Consider the following 11,963-nt stretch of genomic DNA (forward strand, 5'->3'; position numbering starts at 1 on the left):
TGCCCGGGCGCGCAGAAGCCATTCTCCCCTCCCCAGCCCCCAACTGCGAAGGCTTCTGAGCGCCCGGGAAGGGCGCAGGGCGGCTCGGCCCCCCTGCGCCCTGCCCGGGCGCGCAGAAGCCATTCTCCCCTCCCCAGCCCCCAACTGCGAAGGCTTCTGAGCGCCCGGGAAGGGCGCAGGGCGGCTCGGCCCCCCTGCGCCCTGCCCGGGCGCGCAGAAGCCATTCTCCCCTCCCCAGCCCCCAACTGCGAAGGCTTCTGAGCGCCCGGGAAGGGCGCAGGGCGGCTCGGCCGCCCTGCGCCCTGCCCGGGCGCGCAGAAGCCATTCTCCCCTCCCCAGCCCCCAACTGCGAAGGCTTCTGAGCGCCCGGGAAGGGCGCAGGGCGGCTCGGCCCCCCTGCGCCCTGCCCGGGCGCGCAGAAGCCATTCTCCCCTCCCCAGCCCCCAACTGCGAAGGCTTCTGAGCGCCCGGGAAGGGCGCAGGGCGGCTCGGCCGCCCTGCGCCCTGCCCGGGCGCGCAGAAGCCATTCTCCCCTCCCCAGCCCCCAACTGCGAAGGCTTCTGAGCGCCCGGGAAGGGCGCAGGGCGGCTCGGCCGCCCTGCGCCCTGCCCGGGCGCGCAGAAGCCATTCTCCCCTCCCCAGCCCCCAACTGCGAAGGCTTCTGAGCGCCCGGGAAGGGCGCAGGGCGGCTCGGCCCCCCTGCGCCCTGCCCGGGCGCGCAGAAGCCATTCTCCCCTCCCCAGCCCCCAACTGCGAAGGCTTCTGAGCGCCCGGGAAGGGCGCAGGGCGGCTCGGCCCCCCTGCGCCCTGCCCGGGCGCGCAGAAGCCATTCTCCCCTCCCCAGCCCCCAACTGCGAAGGCTTCTGAGCGCCCGGGAAGGGCGCAGGGCGGCTCGGCCGCCCTGCGCCCTGCCCGGGCGCGCAGAAGCCATTCTCCCCTCCCCAGCCCCCAACTGCGAAGGCTTCTGAGCGCCCGGGAAGGGCGCAGGGAGGCTCGGCCGCCCTGCGCCCTGCCCGGGCGCGCAGAAGCCATTCTCCCCTCCCCAGCCCCCAACTGCGAAGGCTTCTGAGCGCCCGGGAAGGGCGCAGGGCGGCTCGGCCCCCCTGCGCCCTCCCCGGGCGCGCAGAAGCCATTCTCCCCTCCCCAGCCCCCAACTGCGAAGGCTTCTGAGCGCCCGGGAAGGGCGCAGGGCGGCTCGGCCGCCCTGCGCCCTGCCCGGGGGCGCAGAAGCCATTCTCCCCTCCCCAGCCCCCAACTGCGAAGGCTTCTGAGCGCCCGGGAAGGGCGCAGGGCGGCTCGGCCGCCCTGCGCCCTGCCCGGGCGCGCAGAAGCCATTCTCCCCTCCCCAGCCCCCAACTGCGAAGGCTTCTGAGCGCCCGGGAAGGGCGCAGGGCGGCTCGGCCGCCCTGCGCCCTGCCCGGGGGCGCAGAAGCCATTCTCCCCTCCCCAGCCCCCAACTGCGAAGGCTTCTGAGCGCCCGGGAAGGGCGCAGGGCGGCTCGGCCGCCCTGCGCCCTCCCCGGGCGCGCAGAAGCCGTTCTCCCCTCCTACCCCCCCAGCGGCTTCTGAGCGCCCGGGAACGTCGCAGGGCGGCTCAGCAAGCCTCCCAGCGCCGTCCCCGGGCCCGCAGAATCCTTTGTACTCCCCCAGTTGGGGGAAGGCACAGGGAGCCGCAGGCCTACCTTCCCTTTCGGCGGCCAGCAGAGTAATGGCCGCCGTGCAGGGAAGGGTAGCCCTCGTCGGGGATGGGGCGGGTTGGGAGGCGCTTCGCGCCTCCCTATTGGCTGTAGTCCAGGCAAACAGCCAATCAGCAGCCGCGTTGTGCGCGGCTGCTGATTGACAGTTTGGGGCTGGACTGACAAGCGGAGGGCCCAATCGGGAGGCGCTTCGCGCCTCCCGATTGGGCCTTCCGCCTGTCAGTCCAGGGGAAGGGGCCTATTGGCACCCTTCCTCATCCCGGACAGGGCCCGCCCTCGGGGCCCTTACTGTTTTATTTCTTCCGCTCCGCTAGGAGCGGTTAAAGATAAAGTGTAGAGGGACGAGACCTACAGACAACATTCTATGTAAAATGATTGTGACTGGCTGCTCTGTTTACGCACACAGTCCAAACAAAACAAAAAAAGATGATTTCTGCAAGGACATTTTTAGAGGAACGTGGAGAGGCAAGTGGGAGTAAAAAGCTTAATGAAAGACAGCAAATTTGGAGGGTATCATTGTGGAACTAGCGCATTCTTAAAACAGGCTGCATTTTATAAACTTACCACATCCTTAGGAGGAGGCTCCACTTCCTTTTTTATTTTTTTACCCATTCTAAAAACAAACAAAAGAGGAGAAGATGAACAAACTACGCTTAAAAAAAAAAAGACAAGAAAAAGCTCTCTGGAAATAGAAAACTAGGACTCAGGAAGCAGGCTGGTCTAGACCGTTTTTCTCAATAAGGTAGGGCTTTTTTTACTTGCATGGAATATTTTACACGAGTGTTCAAAAGTGGCATCTCCCTTTTGCTATCTAGACTAGTCCATTATACTTCCTGGGGTGGGGGGACCCATTCAGGTCCAGATCTGCCCATATTACACAGGTGGGGCTTGGAGATCTTGCAGATTTAAAACTGATCTCCAAACAACAGAGATTACTTCCCCTGGAGAAAACGGCTGCTTTGGAGGGTGTACTCTGTTGCATTATACCCTGCTGAAACTCCTCTCCTCCCCAAAACCTGCCCTTCCCATGCTCCAGAGCATGTCTGAAGAAGAGTGCATGCACTTGAAAGCTCACACCTTGAATAAATCTTGGTTGGTCTTAAAGGTGCTATTGGACTCTATTTTTGTTGTGCTACCCACTTGAATCTGTTGTGTTTGAGTGATTGAATTATATTGTATTATACCTAATACCTACGTTATATGCAAACCACTCTGAGCTGCAAAGGAAGGCAGTATATAAATATAATAAATAGATAGGTAGGTTATATATGGGTCCATTCCGCACATCTGCCAATGTTGCTGGATGTCCACGGCAGCCCAAACCGCTACAATTTGAAGTGGAATTTCGACATTTCACACAGTGCAAATGGTAGCACAATATTCATGCACCCATAGCGCTTTTTTGGTAATGCACATGTTTCCGGTCTTGCAGGAATTGCAAACAAGGCGCTCTAAATTTGTGGCGCTTCTGCCTGCCTCTGCCCATCAATCAAACTGAAGAGCCAATCAAATGGATCGCCTTTGTGGCTCCGAAATGCCCCTTCCCCTTTAAATTTTATTTTTTTAAAATCCAAAAACACATGTGGCAATGCATATGTGTTAATTCATTTCTTCTTAATTCATTGCCCCCCAATGGCTTTTTACACAAGGCTAAACCAGGGGGGAGGTATTCATTGGAGATGGAAAAAAGCCTGCTGCGGGAGTTTTCATAGTTCCTCCATCCACGCTATAATACAGCCTACTGGCAGACATCCGTGTAATTGTTGACACGTGTCTCCAAGAAAAACCGCATACAATGCATGTTAGTGCAGGCAGGGCAACATTCAGGCACATAGTGAGCAAGGGGCTCTGTGACGTTATGATGCTCACTTTGAAAGATTAAAGTTTAAAGCCTTCTGTCGAATGAAAAGCATGCTCGCTTGTTCGTTGCTTTATACAGTTTGTAGGGGGGAAAAGGCATTCCCATCTCCCAGAAGCTTGGGGGCGGGAGCGGAGGAGGGACCTTCTTCCTAATGCTATTTTGAGAACACACATGTTTTTTGCTGATGTGTTGCAGGTTGCTCTCAGGAGTCAAGCGCTTTTTAAAGGGGGAATCCACTTTTTACAATTTCCCCTGAAGCGTTATAAAGAAGCGAATGTTGCGGGAGTGTTGCTGCAGTACTGCGGTTTGTGTACAACATGGTGCATAATGTCAAAAATGTAACATTTACAAAGTATTACAATTCAGCTACATTTAAGTTGTGCGGAATGGACCATAGATTTCCCAACCAATGTTTGTGGAGGAGAATCAAGAGGAATCTTGAAAAATTTCTAAACAAAAGCATTCAGGCTTCCCACATAAAAGTGATTTACCATATTGTTTTAATTTGCCTGAAAGTCTACCTACTGAACTTAACAATATATGCTCCTTGAGTGAGCCTTCAGACATTTATGACATAACTTGGAGTCATCATTTTGCCTCTGGGAGAACAGAAGGTATCCAAGTAGCTTCAAGAACAGGAAACAAAATGAACCATTATTATGGAGGACTTATTTTTAAATCATGGAATTGATTCTATAGGGCTGTTAACCTTGCCCTCTCATTTATGACAGTGTTAAGAGAGTATCTAACCTCACCATCTTGAACTGATCAGACGCTTTGCTCCCTGCAAGTTGTAACCATTACCCAAGCTCTACAGTGTTGGAGAATCAAATTTTCACTTTGGGATTCCCTAAAGATGTTTCTTTGAAGCAAGTACCTTCCAAATGTGCTGCTTTGGTACATTAAAAATGCATTTTGAATTCAAGAACAATTAAGAGCACTAAGATTTGTGAAGAACAAGCATTCGTATGAAGCAATTATGAGGTTATTCGGCTAACAGCCTTTTGGCCTCACTTCAGAAACTTAATTACCTCCTTCATTGTGGTGCCCACAAAGAAGATTCAAATAAATTCTGCCTTTCCCAAGGACAGTGAGTTCACTGCTTCATTCCCAAAGCAGAACAAAATAAAACAAGTGATGTTTTTGTATAATAGCAACCAAAAACACAAACACATTGCACTATTTAAGGATAATTATTTCTCCTGTATGTACCAGGTTAGTCTGATTGTGTCAGATCTCAGAAGATAAAAAGGATCAGGCCTGGTTAGTATTTGGATGGGAAAACATCAGCGGTCTCCACACAAGAGGCAGGCAGTGGCAAACCACCTCTGTTTGTCTGGGGCCTTGAACACCCTACAGCAGTGGTCCCCAAACCTTTTATCACCGGGGACCAGTCAACGCTTGACAATTTTACTGAGGCCCAGGGCGGGGGTAGTATTTTGCCGAGGGACGTCACCAGCACCGCCTGAGCCCCTGCTCCGCTTGCTTTCCCGCCAGCACCCCTGACCACCCCCCGCCCACTGGGGGGTGCTGCCAGCAGCAGCTGTGCAGTGCCATGCCAAGAGGGAGCCCCAGCCATGGCGGCCACCGGAGAGCACCAAAGGTGAGTCGGCGGCAGCATGGCAGGGCAGCTCCCCAGGCAGCAGCCGGGGAGGAGGATGAGGAGGAGCCATGGCCCAGTACCGACTAATCCACAGACCAATACTGGTCTGTAGACTGGGGGTTGGGGACAGCTGCTCTACATGGTAGCTTTTTAAATACTTGAAAATGGCTATCAGATCCCCTTTCGGTCATCTCCTCTCCAGGCTAAACAGACCAAGCTCCCCCAACCTTTCCTCCTCTCCAAACCCCTCACCATCTTTGCTGCCCTCCTCTGGACATGCTGCAGTTTGTCTACATCCCTCTTCAGCTGTGGTGCCCAAAACTCAACACACTCCAAGTGAGGCCGAACCAGAGCAGAGTAAAGTATGTTGTGTGTCCAATTTCCAGAAGGACCAAAGGACAACTAGCTGCAACAATAAAGTTATACATCTATGTTTCAAGCAAGGCACATAAAAGGCCCTACACAATAACGTATGACTGGCAAATTCCCAGTGTAAAATGGTCTAAAGAAGAAAAACAGCAAGCTGAACATAACATTTTCTCAGCTGATAGCCATACATTTGCAGAAATCCTCAAAGGCAAAAATTGCTTTTGGACGTCAAAGATGAAGCTAGCATTATATTACCGATCAAAAGAATGTTTCCCTCTAAGGGAACTGCAATATTTTGCAAAAGGGGTTGTCGAATAACTTTCCCCAAACATTTATATGATCTGTGAATGAGGCCCAGTTTGCAATTCTCCCTCTGACTACAGGAAACGTTCTTTCATATCAGCAAGCCTCTGACGTAGTTTTGCATCCCAAAGCTGTGCCTTGATTGATGATGCGCAAGGCATCTCCTTTCAGCATCAGACCCAAAACACAATGTCTGTAATCATTTTAAAAGCAAAAGCACAGCTTGTGATAAGGCTGAATTAACTACACTTATAAAACCCTAACTCCTTTCCTTGCTTCCCATGAGTCTCTAAAAGCATGGATGACAGAAGAAACAGCTACACTTTATGTTTCGCCTACTGAGCACTGCATAAATGAACGCATCACCAGATCTGCTACTTACCTTGTTATCAAAGAATCAGAGGTCATTTTTAGGGCAACTGCCTCCTCCAGAGAACAGGCAGAAAGAGGAAGATGTCAGGTAAGCTGCGGAGCAGTTATTATGGCTTGATCTGCCTGTGGAACCAACACTGTCTCTGGCTAGAAGAGATCCTGGCTGAATCTCTAGAATCTGGTAGATCCTTTGGGGCAGCTATTAAGAGATCCGCTGGCAAAAAGCTAACCAGCAAGACTGGTTTCAGCTGGGACGGTGGTCGCAAACCATTTGTATACCTCGGATAAAGGTAACAATTTGAACCCTTGTGTTGTATTTCATTGTTTTATTAAAGCTACCTTCAGTCTCCCACCAGATCAAAAGCCACATGGGAAAAAAAATAAAAGGAAAAAGATACAAATCAAGGCAGGAGATTTTTCCTCCCCTTTCCTGAACAGGGGTGCCTGAGGTTATTGGATGTACTCTCAGATATAATCAGTCCTGTAAAGTTGGACAGTCCTAAAGGCTAAAATGGCTACTGTTTTATTTATTTATATTTATTCAATTCATTTATAAGCTGCATTTCTCCACAGCGGGTCCTAAAATGGCTCATATCCCTCTCCTCCATTTTATTCTCACAACAACTCTCTGAAGTAGGTTAGGTAGGTTAGGCTGTGACACAGGGTCAACCCAGCAAGCTTCCTGGCACAAATAGGATCCAAACATGGGTCTCTGTGGTCCCCAACCTTTTTATCACTGGAGACCAGTCAACGCTTGACAATTTTGCTGAGGTCCAGGGAAGGTAGTCTTTTGCCGAGGGACGTCGCTGCCACCGCCTGAGCCCCTGCTCCGCTTGCTTACCCACCCGTGCCCCTGACTTCCCGCCACCAAAAGAGAAGACAGCCTGCGAGATCAACTCTCAGCTGAGAACTTTGAACATCTAAGCCTGGCCTACTGTCAAATTACTCCGGAAAGGAAACATAATTTTCCTATGTTCAGTACAATTCTTAGTGTAGTCAGTAGTCACATATTTGTGTAATTAAAGGAGACAAACAACAAAACATGAAGTCTATTCCATCTCTGCAGTCAGAGGGCTCTGAAGGCAGAAACCAGATTTCTAGACGAAGCTAGCCCAGCGATTCCTCGGAGGGAACCGAGGCTGCGACAAACAATCTGAATGGGAAAAGCCTCTAAAAATGATGTGTGAGATTTCAAATGTCTTGCTGAGATGCACAGTAAAATCCTTCCTCCCAAGAGAGACAGACTATAGGAAAAAGCATTTTAATATGAACCTTAAAGAAATGGAACATGGCAGCTCCTCCGTCAATTCTTTGGAAGGAACAGCAGGGCATTTTTATCAAGAAAATTAGGAGGACCTGCCTCAAAGCTAATCGTATCAAAAGGGTTATAAATGAAAGTGCCTCTTAAGGAAGTGTCAGTCTAATTAGATTTAAGTTCCATTTTCCATTTCTAACAGAAAATGCTGCTTGTTCAGCATGTGTACGTTAGTTCGTGTTTGCTATATAATAAGCAGAAGACACCTAATTAAGCTGAGGCTGAACATGTTGGCTTAATGTTGTTAAATCAATCAGTCCATCCAAATGCATTCACCAATCACATTTTTAGCCCACCCTTTTAATTTTCACAGCAACCCTGCATGGTTAATTGGGCCGAGAGAGACTGAGTGGCCCTCAGTCATCCAGTGGGGGATTTGAACCTGGGTCCAGTCTGACACCCTTAACAAGGCCACTACATCTCAGTGGCTGTTTCCACTCATTCCCACTATGCGGATGGCTACCAGTGCAAGCTTAAGGTTTTGATAATCACCTTTAAGGCCATACGCGGTCTGGGCCCAGTGTATCTAAGGGACTGCCTCCCTGCCTATACCCCCCAAAGAGCCTTACTCTCCACCACCTCCAACTGGCAGCGGATCCCTGGTCCCAGAGAAACACGTTGGACCTCAACAAGGGCCAGAGCCTTCTTAGTGCTGGCCCCCACCTGGTGGAATGAGCTTCCTGAAGAGATCAGGGCCCTGTCTGAACTCCCACAATTTCGCAGGACCTGCAAAAGGGAGCTCCTCCACCAGGCATTTGCTTGAGGCTGACCAGCCCAAAAACACCCACTGCCCCCCAGACACCCCCTCCCATGACCCAAGAGTCTGACCAACCCAAAGCTGTGTCCATGTTCCTGTTCCTGTTTAAATATTGTTCTGGTTGACAGGTTATGTTATGCTTGTTATATCTGTTGTATTTGTTGCAATGTTCTATGTAATTACCCCATGATGTTAATGTAAACCACCCAGAGCTGTATGGAAGGGCGGTATAAAAAACTAAATAAATAAATATTCCAAGGCGCTAATGCTGCCACGCTCCTGCCAATTTGCTTCCTGGCTCCCACTCCCATCCTTTTTCGGATACCTCTTTCAAATACAGCAGCAGTCTGGAGTCCCTAAAGATGACATCACGAGATTCTAGCCACGATGACCTCCACTGATTTGTCAGGAACTTGAAAGATGAATACCTCAGAAAGGCATTGCTTTCTAAACCCCTGAAATCCTCCCACACAGATCAGTCTCTTCCCTGCGTCTTTTCCTCACAGTACTTGTTAAGGGAGGAAACATTACTCAGGGCTTTTCTTCATCATCCTTTCCATAAAGCACACACAAATGCATTTTAGCTTCGCTAATAATGTTAACAATACCCCATTTGCTTCCCCCAAATTCCTTATTGTAGCACTGTTTCCATTGCTTCATCTCAGACCACTCCCATAAATTCAGGCTGATACAGAAGGCTTGGCACAGAAAGATCTCCTCCCATCCGAACCTCCTTAAGACAACCTACCGAACATTCTGGGGTATAAAGAAGAGGAAACTTTTACTGTGCGTCTGTAACTAGGCTGTATTCACATCACATCCTAGCAAATGGGCGGGGGGGATCAACTGGGTAACTGAAAATTAAAAGCACATTAGTGTACCGTAAGAAAACTGCCAAATTACAAGCCGTTATGCACACTTTTTGAAAATTAGCCTATTGATCAGTTCAGGTGGTGGTGATGGGGGAACCAGCCAAGAGCATCTCCAGTGGGAGCAAATTGGGGGAAGATTCACCTCCAGTCATCTGAGTTCCCCTTCTATGTTCAAATTAATTAGAGGCTCCCATCTCCCCTTTCGTATATGCAAATATATGAAGAACTTGCTGATGATTGCACTTCATACTGTTCTAAGGCCCATGAGACATGCATATTTTACTGCAAGTTTCCAGAGCAGTAAACCTTTTAATCTTGACTTCAAATTCCATGCCCCACTCCCTTTATGCACCATTCTTTTCCTTCCAGTGTATTTATTCTGCAGCTGCAATTTAAAAACATTGTATTTATTATATTTATATACCGCCCTCCCCAGAGGCTCAGGGCAGTTTACATGGAACACATGAACAATACATGATACAATCTATAACATGAATAACCGTACATTAATATTAATGATAGTCGTAACAATATAAACAGTGTAAACAATGCAACAGTGCAAACAGGTCCAGAGCATTCTGGAGGAGTTCTGAGAGGGAGGGGCGCAGGGGTCCTTCAGTCGCTGTTAGTTATGCATGATCTCAACCAAATGCCTGGTATACTTTTCCAAATTGGGGTGAAATGACACTTGTGACAAATGGGAGGTGGCGCCCCATTTTTTTTTTTAATGTATGCAATTGCTCTATTGCAGCTGTGCAGTTGCCTCCAGCAAGCACTTCCCACTTAACTCATCGTGGTTCTGGTTTTGCTCACGCATTTTAGCATTTGTTCACTGGAGGGAAGGGAACAGAAAGGAATACAGGCGCAGAGTGAAATTGACAAGACTTCTTTGAAACTGACATGGAGTGTGAAGCCCCCCTTTCCACATTGCGGAGCTCTAGGTGACTCTCTGCTGTTATTTATTCCTTCCTTCCTTCCTTTGTTTATTCATGCAATTTCTAAACCGCCCCTCACCGTGACGTCTCGGGGCGGTGTACAATAAAACCAGCGGGGGATGGGAAAGGTGCATAGAATATTTGGGACGATTTGAACGAGAAAGGATATAGGCAGTAAACTGCACAACATAACAGCAGGCAAAACTGCACTCACGTGGAGGGACCGCTTTACACGTGTCGCCGCGTTCCGAAGATCTCCCGGCACCACGTCGAGGCTTGGGCGGTTGCTAGGTTACGCCGCCGAAGGGCGCATGCGTCGTGGAAGCTCGCCGAGCCCGGGCTGGAGAGCTTGCGCGAGGGCTCCTTCGGTCATGCGCAGTGGCGCCGGGCTCTTGGAGCGTCGCGAGCCTCTTTGGCGCGAGGCGGCCGCTGCGGTCTTGTGGCTTCATCCTCCGTCTCCGTCCTCGGAAAGCGGCTCGGTTGCCTCGCGCCCAGAAATGCAAGATGCAGAACAGAAATGCGAGCCCCCGCACCCGCGCTCCCTCTGGGGCTCAAAGGAAGGGGCTGCTTTCTCGGAGGGTCTTTTTGCAGGTCGGCAGCTAGTTCCCGGACGACCCCTTGGCTGCCCCATGGCAGTCCTGCGGGGCTTGGGGGGCGAAGGTAGCAGGCTTTTGAACGAAAGTCTTGCATCCTGCGCGGCCGCAACCGCTCGGCTCGCTCCAGCCTTCTCAGGCGGAATTGCTTTCGGATAACACCCGTTTCGTTTCGGTTTACAGTCCCTCGCTTGGCTCAGCGCGTCGGAAATGGGCCAAGTTCGGCCATTTACAACCCTTTGTTCTCGTCCTAAACAGAACACAGGGCCGCTAAGAGTTGCCCAGCCCAAAAAGGGTGTACTGCGGTTAGGAAGATGCTAGGATGTTCGTAAATATTCAGCATGCAGAAAGAAAATGTGCACACATTATCCCTTTTCAGTCTTCCTCCAAGGGTTTCTTTCCTCTTCCCCTATCGATTGTATGAGCTGATAATGGAGACTCTTCGGGGCAGCTGCCTGTTGGCCCCCATGGCATTATGTTTTATTTAAAGTGGGCATGGGGATAAAATGGAGGATGGGGACTGGAGAAACTGTTTAAATAAATTGGTTCAAGCCAGTGGATCACAACAGTGTTTTGCAGCAGTTACGTTAGATATCCCTGACTTGGGTTCAAATCTGGCTGGAGACTTCCTGCGTAGCCTCGGTCCAGTTATTGTCCCTAATAATATATCTCAGCTATTGTGGCGGTCAAAAAACCAAAACCTTGGAGAAAGAGCAGGATTTTTGTTAAGTGTGTTACAGTGTAAATAGGAGTGCAGTGCATTTCTGTAACCATTGAGTAAGCTGTGTGTAATCCATTCCCTTACATCTGAAGTTAAAACACATGATAACTTGTAAATAGACATGTTTCAGCATCTTTCTTGCTGGTATCGCTCCTTTTCTGAAAAATCTGCCCTGGGTGTCCATTTGTTCTGGGCAGAATTCCAGCTGGGGCCTAGGTACTTGAAGGCCTTTTCTCGTACTGGTAAGAGTCCCTGCAGGAGCCCAGCTCACTCTGCCCTTGTCTTTAGAGGTGAGAAAGGTGGCGGCCAGGCCTTGTCAGTGGTGGACCTTTTTAGAATAAAATCAGAGTCCAGTCACACCTTTAAGACCAACAAAGATTTATTCAAGGCGTGAGCTTTCGAGTGCAAGCACTCTTCCTCAGACTCCTTTTTAGAATCCCTGTCCCCTTGAAGCTGGCCAGGCACTGGCCACAATCTCTTTAAAACCCAAAGAACAACCTGGAAATTTTGCAATCTCCTTTTAGAATTCCTTGAGTGGATTTCCCCCCCCCCCTTTCTTTCATGGA

General features: G+C 50.1%; 1 protein-coding gene across 4 annotated transcripts in view; it reads right to left on the reverse strand.

The window, feature by feature from the left end:
- The window catches only part of ARMC3 (armadillo repeat containing 3), a 64,173-nt gene extending 53,448 nt beyond the window's left edge, over positions 1-10,725 (reverse strand). For 2 of the 4 annotated variants that reach the window (XM_077303494.1, XM_077303493.1), the window contains exons 1-2: positions 10,298-10,725; positions 2,261-2,309 (exon numbers count right to left, since the gene is read on the reverse strand). In XM_077303494.1, coding sequence (XP_077159609.1) covers positions 2,261-2,308 — 48 coding nt within the window. In that variant the 5' untranslated portion in view covers position 2,309; positions 10,298-10,725. The remainder of the gene's footprint in view (positions 1-2,260; positions 2,310-10,297) is intronic. The other 2 variants (XM_077303496.1, XM_077303495.1) reach the window with 2 other exon arrangements.
- Between the last annotated feature and the right edge of the window lie 1,238 nt (positions 10,726-11,963).

Source organism: Paroedura picta, chromosome 11, assembly GCF_049243985.1.
Source record: "Paroedura picta isolate Pp20150507F chromosome 11, Ppicta_v3.0, whole genome shotgun sequence".
NCBI lineage: Eukaryota > Metazoa > Chordata > Lepidosauria > Squamata > Gekkonidae > Paroedura > Paroedura picta.